Here is a 23,532-nt window from a genome sequence, read left to right on the forward strand (position 1 = left end):
GGGGAAGAGGCGTAGGAGACTTGGGGTGCGGGTGTTTGTCATAAACAAATAAGCCACAGGATTTATACATATATATAAATGTGCGTTTCCCTTGGCGTGTTTGGTGTCTTTCTCCCTGGCATCCAGGGTGGGTGGTGTGCAAGTCTGACTTCTCTCACACTTTGACTGGGGTCTGGCGAGTGAGCGTGTGTGATGGAATTGAGGAGGGGGTTGCTGGGTTTTTGATCTGATTCACTTGACAGATTATTTGAATCCAGCCCACCTTTCCGCACATGTCAAACAGATGGGATCATTGTTAAAGCCTTGGGAGAGCCGTGGCTGAGCGGTGGGTAAGGCAGGGAGGGGAAGAGAGGAGGGGGACGGTGCAGAGGGGGTGCCTTCCAGTAGCTTTGTGTTTTCACACGTTGGAACTGACAGGAGCCCTTCTTCTCCGTGGGGGGTGTTTTGGGGGCATGGGGCTGATGAGGGGTGGGATGGAAAGGAGAGAGAGAGGTGGGGTGTTGGTGGGCAGGGTTATGATGTCACAGCAAAAGTTACAACAGGAGGAAAACACAGAAATGGTTCAACATTTTTTTTTTAAACTTTGGACTGCCAAGAGCTGAAGGAGAGTGGTGAGCAAAGGAATGAAGGGGAGAGAGAGAGAAACTAAACTGGAAGCTTGAGTTTTGTGTAGCTTCTTGAAACCTTATGAATGGATTACTAGCAGCTGAGAACCAAGAGAGACCTATAGGGGATGCAAGATCATTCACACACTAGAAGGGGGAGAAACAAACGCACGGCGGAATTCTTCCTTGCTGTGTATCCCTCCTCCCTGAAATGAATGGTATGAATCCTTTTTCTGAGGGTCCTGGGGGTGGCATAGGGAGGGGCAAGTTTACTTCTCCTTTACTTACCTGGGTATCTTCCCTTCATTTAAACTGAGGCTCCTCTCCTTCCTTCCCTCCTTTCTGCCCTGGTTTCTCTCTCTCTCTGTCTCCTCTGCTTTCTGTCTTTCTCTGCAACCCCCCTACCCCTTTCCAAAGCCCCAATCTCTGTTTAGCTGCTTTGGTGGGAGGCGGGGAGGTGGAGGAAAGGACTGAGACAGAAAAGTGAAGGAAGACAGGGAGACGCTAAGAGGAAAAGGCACAGTCTAGGATTGAGGGATTTCTGTTTAGTGATATCCACGTGCCTGAATTGATATTTTCTTCAGGGACTTGCCTTGAAGTGTCAGTGGATGCTGTATAGGGAGACAGGGCACACCAGCGATGGAGGCTTTAGGATACAGCATTTGTAAAGCACATCAATCAGTGATTAGCTAGGGTAGAGGAACTTAGAAGATGATGAGGGGACCCAAGGCAGAAGAGGCAGGGTGATCTTACTCCAAAGTAATGTGGGCTGCATGTTTTATACGTGGGCAACACAAGCAGTGGTTTTAGAACTGTAAATGATTTTTCTTATTATTGAATGAAGGACCCAATATATTCCTCTCCCTGCTTTGTACTCACCCATGGTCAAACACCCTTACCTGTATTGAGAATTCAGACCCGCTTAGTGTGTATGCGTGTGTGTGTGTGTGTGTGTGTGTGTGTGTGTGTGGGTACACACATGATTTTAGGGGGTAGGACTCCTTGAGATAGCTTACATCTAGGCAAACAGAAATTTGGAGGTTAAATACACATTATTTATTTCCCCATTTTATCCATTCATTTCAAATCAATGAAAAAAACTAGTTGTTTGGGTCTAGCTGCTGATATTTGTAATTTACTTATTTTGAGCATCTCATTTGTTTATTTGCTCACTCAGCATATGGTGACTTTTAGTAACTTCAGAGTGAGAAACTTGAGCGAGAATAAGAACTATATCGTGCAAATCCATGGCATTTCCTCTGAATGCTTCCTACAGCAGGATAATTGATTTCTCCTTTCTCCCAATGGCTAATGTGAAGTGAATTTGGGGTATTGTCCTTTCAAATCCCAAATGATTGAAATAAGAAAAGAATACAGTATATATGTGGCAAAACAAACAAACAAACAAAGCGAGACAAGTGGTCCCTAAAAGAGTGGTGTGGGTTTATTAGGCAGGAAGCAAGTCTGTTCACAACACATGTGTGAGTATGTGTGTGAGAGAGAGAGAGAGAGAATACATACAGAAGAGAGTGCTCCAAAACAGTATTGATTGTTGGCTATTGATTGTGTAGGCTGCGGCTGCTGGAAGAGAAAGCGGGAGATGTTTACGGGGGAAACCAAGAGTAGCATCTGTCCCCTGTGCCTCAGTGAGGTGGGGAGGTTTTCAGGAGGGAGGAGGGGACAGGCAGGAGGTGGAGAGATGCACCGAACTTATTAGCTTTGACATCATCATTGTCTTTAAATGAAACAAACAAGAAGATAATTATAGGCAGAGAGGAAGGGAGAGAAGGGGAGCAGGAGGGACTGGAGAGCACAGGTCCCCTGAAGGATATGCTCTTCTTCTCATTCTCTTTTCCATCTTCCCAGGGACCCACAAGACTCCCAGAAGGTGAAGTCAAGGGCTCTCAGACTCCTAAGGTTATTAGGGCACCAGACTGGCAGCCCAGAGGAGAACTTTACGGAGACTTGCAACACACCAACAAGTTGGAAGGGGATTAAAAACAACCTTCAGCACTCACCAACCCCAGAGCTGAGGGAAACATTCTGACCTGCACAGGCAGACTGGAGGCTGGATGGGGAGCTGGCTGAGGAGGACATCTGGAAGTGAAGGCTAAGTACCAGCTGGCATTTTTTGTGCCCCCTAGATTCTTTTTTTTTTTTTTGCCTTTTTAGATAGTCAGCGTCAAATTCTGTTTCTCTGTATACCAGTTTTTCTAGCAATTTGTTGGAAGGTAAGTGTATTTGAGGTTAAAGACGACAAAGAAAAGGTAACTCCTAGGGAAGGAAGGGGGATAAAGAAAAGAACATTGGAGGCTAATATTCTTTTTAATAACTTCAGGTAGTGAGTGGTATGTGTGTGCACAAATGTGTATTTGAGAAGATTTGGCTCCTGCCCACGTGTCCCCCTCCTAGTATCAACAAGGGGAGGAGCTATTGAAGAAGGGGGAAAAAAAAGAAAAAGAAAGAAACCTGAGCTCTCTGGAAGAAATTCAAATGAACCCAGAGAAATGGACTTCATTCTTCAAGGACTGAACTAGAGCAAGGAGAGAGAGAGAGAGGTCAAGGGAGAGGTTGAGGGACATATATAGGGAGAGGTTGAGGGACAGAGGCTACGCGGTCACAGCACCCAGCGCAGGCAGCCAGGAGAGGTGCTCTTTGGGGGCTGCTTGAAAAGTCTGGTCCCTGAACAAAACAATTTGCCAGGGGACAGCAAATCCACAGCTAGCTGTCTCCTCCTCTTAACCCCATCACCCCGGTGTGGTACCCAGAAGCTGACTTCTGGTTCTGTATAAAGAGCCGGGGGGAGGTATGATGTGCTTCAAGATTCTGAGGGTAAGCCTGGTAGTTCTGGCTGGGTGGGCGCTCAGTACTGTTAGCTCGGAGCTGGGCTGGACGCGCAAGAGATCCTTGGCCCAAAGAGGACACCTGAGCCAGGTGCTGTCGGAAGGAGAGCACTGTTGGCTGGGGGCCAAGGTTCGAAGACCCAGAGTTGCTCCTCAGCATCACCTCTTTGGGGTCTATCCCAGCCTGCCTGGGGACTACCTGAGGCCCTACCCTGCAGGAGATCAGGGAAGGGACCAGGCAGAATGCAGTGAGCAAGATGCCGAGGGAATGGCTGTGAGCTCTGTGCCCCCAGACCCAACTGCAAGTGCAAGAATGAGGAGTGAGGCTGAGCGGCCAGCCGCTCCGTGGGGAGGGGACAGTCCTATTGGGCAGTCGGAGCTACTGGGAGATGATGACACTTATCTTGGCGATGGAGGATCCAAGGAGCCTGTAGGTGAGGCTGGGACTCTAGAAGGCACAGCCTCGGCTGCCACCATGATCACCACCTTCCCATGCCCAGGGGAATCCGGACCAGAGACCCAAAGGAAGGGTCAGACCAAGACCAGGCGTCGGCGCCAGGTGGTGAAGGGACAGGCAGGAGGCCTGTGGGGAGACCCCAAGTTTGCGCCCCAGCACTTCCAGCTGTGGCCTAAGCATCCCCTCACGCCTAGGGTCCGAACCGGCCCATCAGAGAGTGGCATCCGGAATGGTGGAGGGGACCCCTCCTGGGAAGCAGAGACCGTGAGCCCCCAAGGAAGACTGCCTGTCTTGTACTTCTCTGGGAGGCGGGAGCCGCTGCTGCTGCGTCCAGAAGTGCTGGCTGACATTCCCCGGGAGGCGTTCACAGTGGAAGCCTGGGTGAGACCGGAGGGAGGACAGAACAGCCCAGCCATCATTGCAGGTAATCACCCACTCCTGGGCTTTCTGTAGTCCGCGGGGTAGGGCTGGCTTCTGGTTTTGGTGAGGTTAGACATCGGGGGCAAGGAGGGGAAAGGGGCAGAACAGAAGAGCCAGGGAGGGCTAGCCGGGCAGAGGGGGGGAAGGGCCTCTATTCATCTGCGCAGCAGAATCCCAGGCATCATCTGCATTAATGACTCTATAACCACAAGAGCATTTGTCCCCTGTATTGATCTCGTGTGCTTCTATACATTGTGCTGGCACTTAGGAGACCTCCAGCTCACTCTCTCATCCCTCTTTAAAGGGGAAGATCTCTGGTTCTTTGTCAGTGGGGAAGAGGTGTCACACTCCATTTCTTATAGTCCAGTGTGAGAAACCCAGGCAACTTTGAAACGACATGAAAGTGTACAGACCTGGGCAGTGAGTCATGCCTGGGCTGGACTAGGTAGTGAGGAAACAAGGCTGCCGGCTACATAGCCAATGGGTCCTGGTTGGTTTCCTTTTCTTCGAGTAGCCCTGGAATGTAGCAGAACGCTACTACCTTGACCAGGTCCTGGAGTCCCCTTTGTCTTGTCCTAAAAATCATGTGTCCAGCCTGGGACTAGCAAGGTCTACTGGAAAAGATGGGCACTCACAAGCCAGGACCCTGGTTTCTGACCCGGGCTGTTGTAAAAGGGACCAGAAATGCACCTTGTATAATTCTATGGTCTTCATTAGGAACAGTGTTTGGGAACACTCTCCACATTTATTTTACAGTATACCCGGATCTTGGCTTTCATGGAAAGTCACCCAGAAGGACAAAGAAAAGAGTAGGATTAGGAATAACTGTCTCCCTTGCCTCAATGGGGGTGGGGGACGGTTGGGGGATACTGGTTTCAAGCAGGGAGTGGGTAAGGGATTAGAAGTGATACATGATCATTCAGTGTCTCTTTATCCCTTCAGAGCCCCCACCCCAGGACAGAACCTCACACAAACCTAGGTACATAGTAGAACCATTTTCATCTTATTAATCTGGATTGTACACAACACCCTTTGATGCTTGCCAGTCCCATGACATGGATGGGGAAACCAAAGTCATGAGAGGTATGCCTGGGGCAGACGGGGAGCGGAACTCCAGAACCCCTGAAGGGCTTGACAGCTCCCAATATTAAAGACTTCTCAGGCTGGTGGGTGCCTGCAAATAAATTTTAGACCAGAGAAAGAAATCTGGAAGGAGGGAGCCTCTTGTGATGGTGTGTTGCTGGAACATCCCTTCCGGACACGCTGTCTTCCCCCCTCTTTGGCTGTAATTTCTCTTTTGGAAGCTGGGATTCCCAGACACTGAGCACTCTAGACTCTTGTGGTTTTGCTTGATTTTATTTTGGGGTGGGAAAGGGGGTGAGGGGAGAGGATAGAGAAGGGGCTGGGCTGGATGATAGGTTGGGGCAGAGAAAGAGTAGAAGGAAATCCTTATTCTGAGGCCAAATGGAAGAAATAATGAGATGATTATCTGATCGGAGTTGGCAGCTTCACAGTTTTTCCCAGATGACATCTTCTTGCTGCCTAATCTCGCTTCCTAGTACCCATCTGCCAGGGAAACTGTGTGCTTGCCGTCTAGACCACGACTCCACTTACCCCTCCTCTGGCAGTAGCAGCACAGGGACCTGGGATCAGTTCCCTGGCTCTGAAGAATCGGAGAAAGATCCAGCAGGAATATAGGAGGGAGGATCTAAGAAACCAGTGGTCTGAGTTGTTAAAATTTAGACCTGAGGGAACAGTTTCTGGACAGTGGGTACCTGACCCCTGTTCCTGAACTTTCTGCATCCTTCTGTTCTCATTCTCTGAAGAGAGGAGAACAGGGTCAGGATTTGGTTCCAGTTATAGGGCTCCTGTCTATGGGGTCGCACAGAGTCAGACATGACTGAAGTGACTTAGCAGCAGCAGCATAGGGCTTCCTAAGTGGCTCAGTGGGTAAAAGAATCTGCCTGCAATGCTGGAGACTCAGGAGAAGCGTGTTCAGTCCCTGGGTTGAGAAGATCCCCTGGAGGAGGGCATGGCAACCCACTCCAGTATTCTTGCCTGAAGAATCCCATGAACAGAGGAGCCTGGCAGGCTACAGTCCATGGGGTCACAAAGAGTCAGGCAAGACTGAAGTGACTGAGCATGCACCTACACAGCTTTCCTTAATGTACCAGCCCTCCCCCGCCAGCCCATACCTCTCCCTCCCATGCCCACCTCCACTGCCGCCCCCTGCCCCCCAACCTTGCCACAGCGCATACTCAACTCCTTCTCCAAGGTGCCCATCTGAGCCCTTGCCACCTCCCTAAGCATGTAAAATTAGGCAGGAAATCTTTCGCAGACAGTCTAGCCTCTGAGGTTTCTTTCTCTTCAAATCAAAGCATTTCCGGAGCTGTGCTGGCATGTCCCCTGTAGGTCCACACCGGAAAGACGGACAGCAGAGAATACTCGGGTCTGTCTCCTCTCCACCTCCCACCCTGTATCTTTGTTCAGATTTGTGCACCTCAGAAAATATTCAGAAAAGATTTAGGGTAAAAGTTTGGGAGAGATAGGGGCTGAGAACCCAGCCTTCGTTCTTCAGGATTCTAGCAACTGGGTTCCCAGGACATAGGCATCCTTGTCGACTCGCTGTGGTCAGCTCCATATGCTTTCCCTGGGGCCCCCTGGGCTGAGAACCATGAAGGGCCAAGGGTAGTCACCCCCAGGAATAAAAGTCTCCGATTTGCTCATCTATTCACTCTTACCAACAGATCAGCCCATCTTCCCTCTCTGACCCTAGCCCTGGTCCTTTTAGCCGGTACCTGCCTGTTCCTGGGATGGTTGGCCTTCAGCTGTTGCAGAATGACCACAGCTGAACTGTGCTCCTGAGGTAAATACAATTCAACCACGGGAGTTCTGCTGCCCCACTGAGGATAACACAAGATGATACAACACTTGGCTCCCACACTCTTCTAACAGCTCTCAAACCTCAGGTTCTACCTACTTAACCTAGACCCAGTTTTCTCCATCTACCAAACTTGGGGCATTTTCTCCTCGGCAGAGATATCAAGGGCTTCAGTTGCCCTAGCCGTGGTAGAGGAACCATCCCCCACCCCCACCCCCCCACCCCACCCCCAGAGATAGGAGGCCTCGGAGAATACTTCCTACACAGAGCACTAGGTGGCAGTGTTGCTTCGTGCACAGGAGAGTAGGCGGTGCCTTGGAAGCCAAGCAGTGGGGAATGCAGTCTGGTTTCTTGGAGGGCTGTCCCTTCCCGGGCCTCTGGGAGGTATTTGATCATTCCCTCCCAGAGCGTGTTGGTAGGCATCCCTGAGGGTCGGCTTCATACGAGTCTCTTTGCAGGGCCCATGTGAAAGGGCTCAAGTGGCATTCTTTGGGTTATGACTAACCGGCACTTGTAACAACTGTAAAGAAAACAAAATCAACTCGAGTTACCTCCCCCCTCCCCCCCCCCCCCCCCCAACTCCCACATGCTTCCAAAATAGGAAGTTTTTGGATTCCGGGTGGATTGCTGGAATACTTTCATTTAGGGCTGAGAGGACAATGTGGGCCTCACAGGCTGTAGGTGTTTAGCTTCTCTCTGGCCCCTGGAGGGGGAGCGATGGTGCTGGGCCGCCCGCAGCTTAGATCTTCTGAAGTTGCCAATCTCCTGTAGCTCTGACTCCCGGCAAGCAGGAAAGGACTGTGTGTGGCTGCTCCAGTGTCAGGGCCTCCATAAAGGTCACTGCTCGGGGGCCTGGCAATTCAGGGATTTGTGGCCACCGAGGAGTAGCCTGGGGTCAGCAGCCCATTTGGACGGGCTTTTGGAACTCAGCTGTGGACATAAGTCAAATGCTGTCCTATCCTGGTGTGAAATCTTTAAGCTCCAGCACTCAGTCCTGAAACCACCCTGTTTCCCTCCTTCTCAACTTCCTTTCCTCTCCTTCCACACCAACACACACAGAAGAGGAACTTCTAATGGGTTCCTCCTCACCCGTAATTGATTTCAAATGTTCCCTGAAGTTGCCCAGCTGACTAACCACCTGCAACTCCAAGTGGCCGGAGACTGAGTCAGTAAGTCCATGGCAGGATTGGAGCCCAAGCCCACGCTTCTTCATTCAACAAATATTTATTGAGTGCTTTGCCATGCAAAGCAGGGCAAGGCTTTGTGGGGGAATACAAAGATGTCTAAGAAACTGTCCCTGACTTGAAGATGAGTTTTCTTTCTCTGAGGATCCAGGTTGAGGTAGAGATCCCAGGGCAGAATCTGGGAGTCAGACCTGGAATCAGATTCCATCTGACACTTATCAGTGCTGGGATCTGTGGCAATCCATTCAACTTTTCTGAGCTTTGGTTTCCTCACTTGGAGAAATGGGAAAATGTCGCAAAGAGTTGTTATAGTGTTTAAAGAAGCCATGTATGTAAAGTGCCCAACACAGACTTGACTGTAAAATTCATTTATGAAGTGCTATAACAGCAGGAGGTGATCATTGCTAACAGCAGTGTATTAGCCTACTCATCTTTGGTACTAACCTGTCAACCTGTAATCTTTTCTTAGGTAGGGTATTAATTTCTTAAGAATTTAACTTACTCATTTGTCCAGCAGGAATGGTGGTAAATAGGGTTTTTTTTTTTTTTTTTTTTTGCAAGATGGTCTCAAGATGATTGAGAACACTATTGAGTCAGTGGCTTGAAAAGACCGGTTTTTTTTTTGATCCTTTTTTTTTTTTTTTTTTTTTTAAAGCCTGGGCTATACTCTTGCCTGGAAAATCCCATGGATGGAGGAGCCTGGTGGGCTGCAGTCCATGGGGTCGCTGAGGGTCAGACACGACTGAGTGACTTCACTTTCACTTTTCACTTTCATGCATTGGAGAAGGAAATGGCAACCCACTCCAGTGTTCTTGCCTGGAGAATCCCAGGGATGGGGGAGCCTGGTGGGCTGCTGTCTATGGGGTCGCACAGAGTCGGACACAACTGAAGTGACCTATATACTATTTAATACGTTGGACAGTGGTCCAAGGCTATTTTGGGGTCATGCACCCTTTTGGGAATATGATGGAAGCTCTGCTCACTTTTTAGCAATATGCCCAAGTCACATATTTCATGTAAGTTTCAAAGGTCTCTGGATTTCCTGGTAGGAAGGTCAGCATTTGCTGACCTTGTTTAAGGCATATGGATAGCTTTTGTTTTGAACGACCCCAGAGAAATGAGATTTCACAGGACTCTGTAACATCCCCTTCTCTCAGTAAGGGAGTAGCAGCCCCGGGGTGAGGAGTTTTATTGATGTGGGGTGTGGAGCTTTGCAGAAGGCAGATTGACACATGGAAGTATCCACAGAGATGTAAAGAGAATTTAAAAGGAAGGCCACGTGTGCTGCCTCCCCTAGTATCCAGCAGGGCTCAGTGACATGTGAAGCACCATGTCCATACCTTTCCCAGGGCTCCTGTGAAGATAAGGTTTCCATTACCCTCCTCCTCAGCTGCCTCTTCCTATACTGCATTGGTGGTCAAGGTCAGAGTGTTTGCCCTCGTGGGACCCTGAGGAATTGCCCATTTTATTCTCACTTAGTTCTGCTCCTTGATCTTGCCCCAGACATTCAGTGAAGTCATAGTAACCCTGCGTGAAAGAACTGTGGACACGAGATTGTTGGTCTCCGGGGGTGAGTATGCCCACTGTGATGGGAATGAGATCCATGAGTCTGCTTGTGTGGGCAAGCCATGTGCCCCGATGGATGTAAGTTAGCATCTGTGTACAGAAGAGTCTGTCCTGTGGAGGTGTGGTCCTCCAGAAGAGAGGCATTGTCTGGTTTTAGAAGGAAAACAGATGGTCAGTCTGCCCCCTCCTTTCACAGCTCCCTGACCCTTGTCCACAGAATCTTCCGGATTCCCTGTGTGGAAAAGATCTCCTCCACTGCTCAGTCTCCATAGTCCTTGACCTGTGACTTCCTGGGGTGCACATTGCTCCCTGCTGCCGTGGTTCTATACAGGTCTTGTTTTTATTTACTGAAAGTTCCCCAGGAGCCAAATGCGTGTCTGATTCACTTTTGTCGTCCCTAAGTACCTAGCACAGTGTTAGACTGTCAGCTATGTTTGTAGAATGGATAAAGTAGAAAGTTAGGTTGCCGATGCCCACTAGGAATGAGAAAAAGGTGAGAGAAACTTTCTGTAACTCGAGGCTCTTTGTGGGGAACCAGGGCAGTGACTTTCAGATTCTGATTTTGTTGCCTACAGAGGTGTCTCAGTGGTTTTTGAGGGGAACTGTTGGACACGGGGCTTCCTGCCCACCATCAAGATGGGTAGCCCCTCTCTTACCTGTTTCATATGAAAAAAGAGTTTCTGCTGTGCTTAGCCACTCAATCGTGTCTGACTTTTGAGACCCAGCGTGGGCCACAGGCCTTGCGTAGCCTACCAGGCTCCTCTGTCCATGGGGATTCTCCAAGCAAGAACACTGGAATGGGTTGCCATGCCCTCCTCCAGGGGATCTTCCCAATCCAGGGATCGAACCTAGGTCTCTCTCATTGTAGGCAGATTCTTTACTGTTTAGCCACCAGGGAAGCCCGCCCTCCCACCCCACCCCCCAAAAGTGTTTAATTGCTTCTAAAAAGTTTAAACCCTGTAACTCTAGAGCAGAGGTTGGTATACTCTGGCCCATGGGCCACATCTTGTCCAAAGCAAAAGTCTGTTTTTATAAAGAAAGTTTTATTAGAACCCAGCCACACCCAATTGGTTATGTGTTCTCTGGAGCTGCTCCTACTTTGAATGGCAGAGTAGTTGCAACAGAGAAGATATTGCCCACAAAGCCTAAAATATGTGCTGTGTGGCCCTTTGTAGAAAGTTGGCTAACTCCTGCCCTTGAGTTTGCTTCTCAAACTTTAATGTGCATAGAGATCCCCTGCAATTCTTCTCAAAGTGATCTCACTGCTATGGGAATACACCTTGCCGCAGATGCAATGAGAATGCCAAGTACAGTGCATTTCCTTTCCGAAGGACCAGAGGCGCTGTGCTATGAATTTGTCACCGCATGTACACTAAGGCTGGATGCCTTGGTGCAGCAGGGATAAAGGAAAACCAGTTTCTGAGAGATTCAGGACTCCTTTGACAGCCGACTCTGCCTTGAGGATTCATGAGGGCTTTGCAGATCACGCTTTAGACCGTATAGCAGTTTACAATGCTTTCACCCGATCTTCCTCCTCTCTTTCCTTCCCTCGAGGTCGGACCTGCATCGTGGACTAATGGCTCTCCTGGCCTTTTCGGGCTTCCTCCCTGTTTTATCTCCTAGTTATCTCTCCGAATAAAGTCCGTGTATATTGAGCTCCATCTTGACATCTGCTTCTTTCACTAATGCAACTAACTAACACAGGTCTGGGGGAACCTGAGATTCTGCATTTCTAACAGGCTCCTTGGTGCTGCTGCTACTAGCATGCGGACCATGACTTAGGACTTAAGTGGACACATGAGTCTCGAGAAGTGTCAGCAAAAAAGTGCCTTTTTCTTTAAAGGCACAAGAATTTAGTAAATAATTTAGACTTTACAGGTTGCACAGTCTCCATTGAAACTATTCTGTTCCTAGAATGTCCAAGCCCCTATAAACAATATATAAATGAATGAGCAGAGCTGTGTTTCAATAAAACTTTATTTACGAAGACAAGTGGCAGATCTGATTTTGGCTGTGGGCAGATCAGATTTTGGCTGTGAGCAGATCTGATTTTGGCTGGCTATTTGCCAGCTTCTGGTATCCAGGACTCTTCCTGCATGCTGTGCGTCTTCCTCAATCCTCTTTTGCTTTGCTTCCTAGTTCTACACTATGCAGGATAATGCCTACAGAGAGACTGACAGTATCAGGGGTAGGAAAACTCCTTTTATTCAAGTAAACACAAAACTTCCCAGAAATTTCCTGCAAAAAAAACAAATCCTGATGGTAACATTCCAGATGGAGTTTGTATTTATTTAGAGCTGACCCTTGAACAACGTGAGTTTGAGCTGTTGAATCTGAGGATGTGGACCCAGATATGGAAGAGATGGGAATACAGAGGGCTAACTATAAGTTGCACATGGATTTCTGAATGCATGGAGTGTTGGTGACCCTAACCCTTGCATTGTGCAACATCAACTATATTTTCTTTTTATGGCATTTTGAGATAAAACTTTTATACTGTAAACTTCACCTGTTCAAACTCTACAATTTATGTTTTTTAGAATATTTACAGAGTTGTGCAACTGTCACTACAATCTAATTTTAGAACATTTTCATTCTACCCAAAAGAAACAACTTACTCATTAGTAGTCACTCCCCATTTCCTTCCCCTTCTTCCCAAATACACAATAACTAGTCAGTTCAGTCGCTCACTCGTGTCTGACTCTTTGTGACACCATAAATTGCAGAACTCCAGGCCTCCCTGTCCATCACCAACTCCCGGAGTTCACTCAAACTCATGTCCATCAAGTTGGTGATGCCATCCAGCCATCTCATCCTCTGTGGTCCCCTTCTCCTCCTGCCCCCAATCCCTCCCAGCATCAGAGTCTTTTCCAATGAGTCAACTCTTCGCATGAGGTGGCCAAAGTACTGGAGTTTCAGCTTTAGCATCAGTCCTTCCAAAGAACACCCAGGACTGATCTCCTTTAGAATGGACTGGTTGGATCTCCTTGCAGTCCAAGGGACTCTCAGGAGTCTCCAACACCACAGTTCAAAAGCATCAGTTCTTCGGCACTCAGTTTTCTTCACAGTCCAAATCTCACATCCATGCATGACTACTGGAAAAACCAGAGCCTTGACTAGACGGACCTTTGTTGGCAAAGTAATGTCTCTGCTTTTCAATATGCTATCTAGGTTGGTCATAACTTTCCTTCCAAGGAGTAAGCTTCTTTTAATTTCATGGCTGCAATCACCATCTGCACTGATTTTGGAGCCCCCAAAAATAAAGTCTGACATTGTTTCCACTGTTTCCCCATCTATTTCCCATGAAGTGATGGGACCAGATGCCATGATCTTAGTTTTTTGAATGTTGCAACCACTATTTTCTGTCTCTGTAGATTTGGCTACTCCGGTCATTCCATGTAATACAGTAAGTACCCTACATGTGAATCTTTAACTTGAGAACTTCAAAGATGCGAACTTGTGTTTGCATGTCTAATCGTGTAAGTTAGTTCACATGCCTGGCATATTTTTCAAGGTATTGTGCTGTGAGATTAAATATGTTCTATTTTTGTGTGTGTTTGTTTTTTATGCATTATTTGTGTGAAAAGTATTACAAATCTATTCAGTACAGTACTATACAGCTGATTGTATCTGGTACCTAGGCTAACTTTGTTGGACTTATATGAACAAATTGGATTTGTGAACTCTCAGAAGGGAACTCATTCATATGTAGCAGGCTTACTCTGTGTGGTCTTTTGAATCTGGTTTCTTTCACTTGAGGTTTGCTTTTTTTAGTATGTATTGGAGCTTCATTCCTTTTTATTGCTGAATACTATTCCTTATATATGTCCTATTTTGTTTATTCATTCTGCAGTTGATGGACATTTTAGTGGCTTCCGCTTTTGGGCTGTTACAAATAGTGCTGCTATGGACCCTGCACAAGCAGACTTATGTTTTTATTTCTGCTGGGTAGGCACCTAAGAGTGGGATTGTATATGGTAACTCTGTGTTAAACATTTTGAAGCACTGACAGACTGTTTTCCAAAATGGCTACACCATTTTGCACTCCTCAGCAATGCACGAGAGTTTGGTTTTATATTTTTGACCCACTGAAATGAAAAGGGCTTCTCTGGGCTCGTTGAAGGCTAGGGCTTGGCCACTGCTTACATCTGGTAGCACCTGGGTCTTCTTTGAGGAATGTGCTGATGTTTTGTACAATGAATAAACACCTGGATTTCTGCACTGAGACCTCTGCAATCACATGAAGGTCTTACTGATTGAGAAGGAAATTATCATCAAGCTCCTTCCTTCAGCCACTTAAGGGCATCCTAAGAGGGCCCTTTCTTCCCTGAACCTAACTCTGCCTGATGGAGTTTCCCTTCAGCCTGAACTGCATTACTTTCTATGGCTTTCCACCACATGAGCTCAGAATGACATGCTCATGGGGAACACTCAGGCCCTCCACAGTGCCTCAGATTCTGATGCAGCAGCACCTTCAGGAAGCAAAAGAGAGAAACAGAAGGGAGGAGGGAAAATAAAGGCCATAGAGTTCTGCTAATATGACCTGAACTTTTCCCTGGACTCCAGCTCTGGGTGCTCAGGCATTGCCATCTCCCTGTGGCCCACACTATTCAGGGCCTGTGTCTGACTCCCAGGGGGTTGGGATGCTGAAGTCACCCAGGTGTCTGGGGTACAGGTCAGGAAAGGAGACTCACTTCCAGGTGGTAGCACAGAGGGGCTTTCTCTGAGCATGACTGTGTGATTGTCCTCATCACATTGCAGGTGTGTTGCTTGACACCGCTCCCTGCCCTTCCTGTCTTCATCCCCTTCTTCAGTTACTACCCCCCTTCATGGCATCTACAATCTCAGGATGACAGTGTAGTCAGGAGGAGCCTTGGCCAATCCACGTGCCACCATCTGCTTCTCTCTTCTCTTTGTCTATTGGTTGTATATTCTCTCCATCCTCAGAGATGAGATGGAAACCCACAGGCACTCTCAGTGTAGTTCTTGGGTGGAGTACAGGTTGTCAGGTGGAAATATTCAGGAGTAATAGGGGTGCAGCTGGAAAGTAGGCATCACCTTTGGCAGCCCAAGTAAATTCACCCGTTTGCCCTGCACTGGCAATGCTTTGTCCTTCCTCACCTTCTGCTCCCTCCTCCGTGCTCTGCTTTATTGTTCCTCTGGAGCTGCCCATCTGAGTCATTTGGGATGTGTGTGCCAGGTGGCTTGGCTTCTTCCTGTTCCCATCCTAGCCCATGCCTTGAGGAGGCAAAATAAATAGGAGTGGAAGGCGGCACGTTAGTTTGTATTCTGAGCCTGTATACCCTGACTGTCCCTTAGCTTTGGTTCCTGCTGCCATAAACAAGTACATCAATTCCATGCTTCTGTGTTCTGAGGGTCAGTTACTCTGGGTACTCATCAGATTCCTTCCTGCTCACATCATACACCCCATGACCCTGGCACCTTCTAGAAAACACATCTCTATGTTAAGTTTGTGTCCCAAAAATAACATCCCCTCCTTCTCATGTTCATTACCTGCCTTAAAAAAATCCCGTGCTTTGAATTTTTTTAAAAAAGAGAGCATCCAGGAAATAAAGCCCAGTGGGCAAACAAAAACATCCCAATTCTCTTTATGAGTCAGAAGTGAGTCGTAGAGAAAAGTGGTCCTGCCCAAATATACAAAACGGTCATTGGAACCCAACATTTCAGAGCATTTTGAAGTTGAAACGTTGCCATGGCAATGCTTGGGATATCAAGACCAGTAATCATGGCTCATTTCTGGATTAGAAATCCAGTGGCTGATCAGAGGGGAAGTCACAGAGCTTAAAAGTTAATCAATCAGTTAGTGAGTCATCATTCAAGCAGTGACTCAGCATTTGCTGACTTTCATACAACTTGTTGCCCTGCATTTTGGACAGGTTAGAAAATAAATATACTTTTTTTTGGGTTCTGTTTATTATTTTATCCATTCATCCCACATTTATTGAGTTCCTCTTAGGTGAAGTATTAGACATTTAGTCATATGTTGGGGGAATCAAGAGAGCAAGGCAGAGGCCATACCTGGAAGATTCTCTCTGTCCGGTGGGAGCTGACCTGTAATTAGACTATTGCAGCTTGGCCTCTGGGAGATCCCAGTCCTATCTCGATGAGACCGAGAATTCCTCGAGGCTAGAAAGGGAGAGCCAGTAACTGGAGAGACTGAAGGAGGCCTGAAGGCAGCAGAATTGGGGAAAAGAGAAAAGGATGGATTTACCAAAGTGTCAGATGGTACAGAGCTACCCGATACGAGATCAGGCCTGAACTGGGCCCATTGGATGCAGCTGTTAGAAAATCATCAGGGACTTTAGAGAGAGCAGTTTCACTCTGGAGTTGGGGGTTCAGAGGGGACTCCACATTACAGCGGGTGGAGTTATGAGTGAGATGTGAGACTATGAAGACCCAGAACAGGGCCCAGCACAATCTGCTCAGAAACTGGCCATGGACAGAAGGCAGAAGTAGACACAGGGGTGTAGAGGGAATTTTTTAAGGTAAGAGAGAGCCAACGTCCTGTAATAAAGCACTAGTCATATAAAAGAGAAGGCAGCATAACACACAGGGAGGTGATATGAGATGGATCCCAGAAATGGAGAGCATGCCCATGCAAGTTCCAGTGTTTCAAGAAATTATTGAAAGGATTTTTATTTGACAAATACTTATGTAGTATTTACTCAACAGCACATGTAACTGTGGTCACTTTGAAAATGTTAACTCATGAACTCAGAACAACTCAAGGAAGTGGATGGAGAAGCTATAGCACAGAGAGGAATAGGATGACACACAGCTGCTCCTGCAGCATCGAGATTTGAACCTGAACGCTCGGTCCCTAGGATCAAAGTGAAGGTGAAAGTGTTAGTTGCTCAGTCACATCCAACTCTTTGCAACCTCATGGACTGTAGATCATCAGGTTCCTCTGCCCATGAGATTCTCTGGGCAAAAATAGTAGAGTGGGTTGCTATGCCCTTCTCCAGGGGATCTTCCTGACTCAGGGATCAGACCCAGGTCTCCCAAATTGCAGGCTGATTCTTTACCGTCTGAGCTACCAGGGAAGCCCAAGAAACTACTCCCCAAACCCACACTCACCAAACTTACTTCAAGTCACTCCCTGGGATTTTAGTTAATATGACACCTTTTCTAGAAAACCTTCCTTGGCCTCACTGATATAGATTTGTTCTCCAATGAATACTGATATCCTGCTGTTGTTATTGTTGCTTAGTTGCTAAGTCATGTCTGACTCTTTTGTGACCCCATGGACCCTGTCAGGTTCCTGTCTGTAGGATTCTCCAGGCCAAAATCCTGGAGTGCGTTGTCATCTCCTTCTCCAGGGCATCTTCCTGATCCAGGGACTGAACACATGTCTCCTACATTGCAGGTGGATTCTTTACTATTGAGTCACCTGGAAAGCCCCTGATATCCTGCACTAAGCCTTATCAAAACACTTAGGTCAACTTACTGTAATTTCCATCTTACGTTTTAATCATTAAACAGATACTCTTTGAGTTCCTACTGTGTGTCAGGCCCTGTGCTGGGGACTGTTAGACAGACATGGCCCTACTGCCATATTTCTCTTTTGGCTAGCTCTGCTCCTGGGCTACTGGAGGTCAAGGCTGTGGTTTGTTCATTGGACCTAGTGCAGCGATAGCAAATGAAACTCATCTGATAAATATTTGATAAGAGGATGAATGAATGAGTGAACAAACAGAAGGCACGATTAGTCTTACAAACTGGGAAGCGAATTTTTCTACTCGGAAGTAGGCACAGGTAACCTTTACATCCTATTGATTTGGAAAGTGACTAATATGTCTGAAATTCACTCAAAAATAACTAGAAGGGATGATTACCCTTATCTTCCACCTCGAATTCCTTTTCCTCAACCCCCCTCAATACATCTTTATTTGATAAATATTGACTGGAAACTAGTCTCCTAGAAGAATTGGATATAGTTAAAACTTGATTTAACTATGATCATTTTTGACCTTTCAGATATTATCTGTTCTATTTATTTGCTTCTTGCGGTTTGTATGCATTGTCTCTTTTATGCTCACATTATTCCTTGTGGAAGAGGGAGAAGGCAGTGTTTGTAGAAAAAAATCTTGCCAATCCAGAAAAGAGGTCAACAGTGGTCCAGAAACTTTCCTTAGTTTCCAAGTCTTTCCTGCCTTTGCTTCTGTGGTCTTCTCGAAATCTGGAGTTATTACAAAGTTTGGGGGGTGGGGGCGGGGAGGTGAAATTCTTTTAACATAAGATACTTATAGGTCTGAACACACCTGATCTCGTCTGATAAAACACTTAGAGGAAGTACATAGCTCTAAGTGCTTTTTAATCCGTTCACTCACCTACTAATTTATTTATTCAACAGGACTCTACTGAGCACAGAGTGTATGACAGGACTACCTGTTCTTAAGGAGTTTATAATACAAGGGAAGACATAAGCCCTATACCTGTTAAAATGATAATATTAACTCTGAGGGACTTCCCTGGTGTTCCAGGAGCTAAGGCACCATGCTCTCAACGCAGGCAGCCTGGTTTGATCCCTGGTCAGGGAGCTAGATCCTACATGCCACAACTGAAAGATCCTGCAGGCTGCAATAAAGATCAAAGATCCTGCATGACCCAGCTAAGACCTAGCACAGTCAAGTAAATAAATAAATAAGAAAATAGTATTTGGCAAAGTAATGGATAATAATATTGAGTGCTTATTGTGTGTTAAGCACTGTTTTCATTATTTTACATGTGTGAATTAATTTAATCCTCCCTCAAACCCTGTAAATTAGGTATCACTATTATCTCCATTTCATGGATGAGGAAAATGGGAGAGGATTGCTCTAGGCTGTAGAGTTATTAAGTTTGGCTGGTCTGGTGGATCTCACTCCACAATCTGCTCTATTAACTTCAGCTGAGTTCAGTTACTCAGTCATGTCCAACTCTTTGTGAACCTATGGACTGCAGCACGCCAGGCTTCCCTGTCCATCACCAACACCAGGAGCTTGCTCAAACACTTCCATTGAGTTGGTGATGCCATCTAACTATCTCATACTCTGTCATCCCCTTCTCCTCCTGCCTTCAATCTTTTCCAGCATCAGGATCTTATCCAGTGAGTCAGTTCTTTGCAACAGGTAGCCAAAGTATTGGAGTTTCAGCTTCAGCATCAGTCCTTCCAATGAATATTCAGGACTGATTTCCTTTAGGATGGACTGGTTGGATCTCCTTGCAGTCCAAGGGACTCTCAAGAGTCTTCTCCAACACCACAGTTCAAAAGCATCAGCTCTTCGCTGCTCAGCTTTCTTTATGCTCCAACTCTCACATCCATACACAACTACTGGACAAACTATAGCTTTGGTTAGACAGACCTTTGTCAGTAAAGTAATGTCTCTGCTTTTTAATATGCTGTCTAGGTTGGTCATAGCTTTTCTTCCAAGGAGCAAGTGTCTTTTAATTTCATGGCCGCAGTCACCAACTGCAGTGATTTTGGAACCCAAGAAAATAAAATCTGTCACTGTTTCCACTTTTCCCCCATCTATTTGCCGTGAAACAATGGGACCGGATGTCCTGATTTTCATTTTCTTGAATATTGAGTTTTAAGTCAGCTTTTTCACTCTCTTCTTTCATCAAGAGGCTCTTTAGTTCCTCTTCGTTGTCTGCCATAAGGGCAGTGTCCTCTGCATATCTGAGATTATTTATATTTCTCCCAGCAATCTTGATTTCAGCTTGTGCTTCTTCCAGCCCAGCATTTCGCATGATGTACTCTGCATATCAGTTAAACAAGCAGGGTGACAATATACAGCCTTGACGTTCAGTTCAGTCGTTCAGTTGTGTCCATGTCTTTGCAAACCCGTGGACTGAAGCACGCCAGACCTCCCTGTCCATCACCAACTCCTGGAGTTTACCCAATCTCATGTCCATTGAGTCAGTGATGCCATCCAACCATCTCATCCTCTGTTGTCCCCTTCTCCCCCTACCTTCAATCTTTCCCAGCATCAAGGTCTTTTCAAATGAGTCAGTTCTTCTCATCAGGTGGCCCAGTTTTGAAACAGTCCATTGTTCCATGTCTGATTCTAACTGCTGCTTCTTGACCTGCACACAGGTTTCTCAGCAGGCAGGTAAGGTGGTCTGGCATTCCCATCTCTTGAAGAATTTTCCACAGTTTGTTGTGATCCACACAGTCAAAGACTTAAGTGTAGTTAATGAAGCAGAAGTAGTTGATTTTCTGGAACTCTCTTGCTTTTTCTATGATCCAATGATGTTGGCAATTTGAGCTCTAGTTCCTCTGCCTTTTCTAAATCCAGTTTGAACATCTGGAAGTTCATGGTTCACATACTATTGAAGGCTAGCTTGGAGAATTTTGAGCATTACTTTGCTAGCATGTGAGATGAGTGCAATTGTGCAGTAGTTCGAACATTCTTTGGCATTGCCTTTCTTTGGGATTGGAATGAAAACTGACCTTTTGCAGTCCTGTGGCAAGTGCTGAGTTTTACAAATTTGCTCACATATTATGTGCAGCACTTTGACAGCATCATCTTTTAGGATTTGAAATACCTCGGCTGGAATTCCCTCACCTCCACTAGCTTTGTTTGTAGTGATGCTTCCTAAAGCCCACTTGACTTCCCACTCCAGGATGTCTGGCTCTAGGTGAGTGATCACACCATCATGGTTATCTGGGTCATGAAGATATTTTTTGTCTAGTTCTTCTGTATATTCTTGCCACTTCTTAGTATCTTCTGCTTCTGTTAGGTCCCTACCATTTCTGTCCTTTATTGAACCCATCTTTATATGAAATGTTCCCTGGTGTCTCTAATTTTCTTGAAGAGATCTCTAGTCTTTCCCATTCTATTGTTTTCCTCTATTTCTTTGCATTGATCACTTAGCAAGGCTTTCTTATCTCTCCTTGCTATTCTTTGGAACTCTGCATTCAGATGGTTATATCTTTCCTTTTCTCCTTTGCCTTTTGTGACTTGTCTTTACTGAGCTATTTTTAAGGCCTCCTCAGACAACCATTTTGCCTTTTTGCATTTCTTTTTCTTGGGGATGGTTTTGATCACTACCTCCTTTACAATGTCATGAACCTCCATCCACAGTTCTTCAGGCACTCTATCAAATCTAATCCCTTGAACGTATTTTTCACTTTCACTGTATAGTTGTAAGGGATTTGATTTAGGTCATACCTGAATGGGGGTCTAGCAGTTTTCCCTAGTTTCTTCCATTTCAGTCTGAATTTGGCAATAAGGAGTTCATGATCTGAGCCAGAGTCAACTCCCAGTCTTGTTTTTGCTGACTGTATAGAGCTTCTCTATCTTCAACTGCAAAGAATACAATCAATCTGATTTCAGTATTGACCCTCTGGTGAGGTCCACCTCTTGATGTAGAGCCATCTCTTGTGTTTTTGGAAGAGGGTGTTCGCTATGGCTAGTGTGTTCTCATGGCAAAACTCTGTTAGTCTTACCCTGCTTCATTTTGTACTCCAAGGCCAAACTTGGCCTGTTACACCAGGTATCTCTTGACTTCCTACTTTTGCATTCCAGTGCCCTATGATGATAAGGACATCTTTTTCTGGTGTTAGTTCTAGAAGGTCTTGTAGGTCATCATAGAACTGTTCAGCTTCTTTGGCATTAGTGGTTGGGGCATAGATTTGGATTATTGTGATATTGAATGATTTGCCTTGGAAATGAACAAAGATCATTCTGTCATTTTTGAGACTGCACCTAAATACTGCATTTCAGACTCTTTTGTTGATTATGAGGGCTACTCTATTTTCTGAGGGATTCTTGCCCACAGTAGTAGATATAATGGTCATCTGAATTAAATTCGCCCGTTCCCGTCCATTTTAGATCACTGATTCCTAGAATGTTGAGGCTCACTCTTGCCATCTCCTGTTTGACCACTTCCAGTTTGCCTTGATTCATGGGCCTAACATTCCAGGTTCCCATGCAATATTGTTCTTTACAGCATCGGACTTTATTTCCATCACCAGTCACATCCACAACTGGGCATTGGTTTTACTTTGGCTCAGCCTCTTCATTCTTTCTGTAGCTATTTCTCCACTCTTCTCCAGTAGCATATTGGGCACCTCCCGACCTGAGGCATTCATCTTTCAGTGTCATATCTTTTTGCCTTTAGATTAACCCACTACCCTTACCTTCCCAGTGAGATTTATTCTTTCATATGTGTTCTTGTTATTAATTAGCATCATTTCTTTTCAGCTTGAAGAAGTCCTTTTAATGTTTCTTGTAAGCCTTGTTTAGTGGTGATGAACTCTTTTATCATTTGCTTTTCTGAAAAGCAATTTATTCTTTCCTTCTTAATATTAATTTTGCTGATAATATTAACTTTGGAGGTTCTTCATATACACACTAAGATCTGAGCAGCTCTGGTCTAGAGCTGGCCTTGTCTTTGTGCACTTTTAGCCTAGTTCAGCAAGTAGAAAATAGTACCTCTTTTAAAGGTAGAAAGTAGTAGTGCTTTTCATTTAATTCCTCATGTCCACTCTCACCCTCATCCATAACAATAATAATAACTTTGAGATTAGCTAACATTTGGTGATGCTTTGATTGAAGGTGGGAGAAGAAGGGGACAACAGAGGATGAAATGGTTGGATGGTATCACCAACTCAATGGACAGGAGTTTGGGTAAACTCTGGGAGTTGGTGATGGACAGGGAGGCCTGGTCCATGGGGCTGCAGTCCATGGAGTGCTGCAGTCCATGGGGTCACAAAGAGTCGGACACGACTGAGTGACTGAACTGAATTGAGTGACGCTTTGTGTCAGGCAACTTGTTAACTACTTTCCATGGATGCTATGTATGGGTCACCTCTTCTGAGGATGTGCATGCCTTTGGATTTTTGTCCTTCATCTTATCATTCTGTGTTTCTCTGCTCTCCTCTCCCTGCCAATCTGCCTCATTCACTCACCGTATGCATGCATGGCCTACAGAAAGCCTGGGACATCTCATTCTGATTGCTATCATCGTAAGGCATGACTAAAATGAAGAGTGGACTGTAAAGAGGTTTAAATTTTTTTCTGGGAAGATGCTAGTGAAATATTCTCAGGAGGTCCCCCCCCGCCCCCCCGCCCTGTAAAAACTTGAACTCATAGTTAAAAAGTGAGCCTAATCCTATCTTGAAGGAAAGTCATCTATAACAGCTGAAAAATACCTCCCTGGGCTTTTTTTCACTTTCTCCAGCTGACACAATCCTGCTCTCTGCCAGGTTGCACGGCTTTTGATGGATGGCCTCTCTCCTCCTCTTTGTTCCTTTTTGTTCCCCGCATGCTCTCCCTGGGTGGGGCGGTAAGGTATTGGGTAAGTAGTTCTGCAGAAGGCAGCAAATAGTTGTGCAGAGAGGCCATAGGCATAACTTCCTGAGAAAGAACCTTGCCTTGTACCAGGTTGATTTATAATCATGACCTAACCCGGCCCTATTTTTTGCTCATTTTTTTCCTGAAATCAAACTTGCACCACACAGCATGTTTTTCCAGTTACCAGAACTGATGACACTGTGCGTGACTTCTTTCTTTTACTGAACCTCACCTTCCTGGAAGCCAATGGGCTTTCCAAGAGAAGCAGAACT

The 23,532-nt window shown here is 46.1% G+C and overlaps 1 protein-coding gene across 1 annotated transcript in view; it reads left to right on the forward strand.

The window, feature by feature from the left end:
• The first annotated feature begins 596 nt into the window (after positions 1-596).
• Positions 597-23,532, forward strand: part of PAPPA2 (pappalysin 2) — a 326,093-nt gene continuing 303,157 nt past the window's right edge. Inside the window, exons 1-2 of the mRNA XM_070768487.1 lie at positions 597-823; positions 2,472-4,329. Coding sequence (XP_070624588.1) covers positions 3,414-4,329 — 916 coding nt within the window. The 5' untranslated portion in view covers positions 597-823; positions 2,472-3,413. The remainder of the gene's footprint in view (positions 824-2,471; positions 4,330-23,532) is intronic.

This window comes from Bos indicus, chromosome 16, assembly GCF_029378745.1.
Source record: "Bos indicus isolate NIAB-ARS_2022 breed Sahiwal x Tharparkar chromosome 16, NIAB-ARS_B.indTharparkar_mat_pri_1.0, whole genome shotgun sequence".
NCBI lineage: Eukaryota > Metazoa > Chordata > Mammalia > Artiodactyla > Bovidae > Bos > Bos indicus.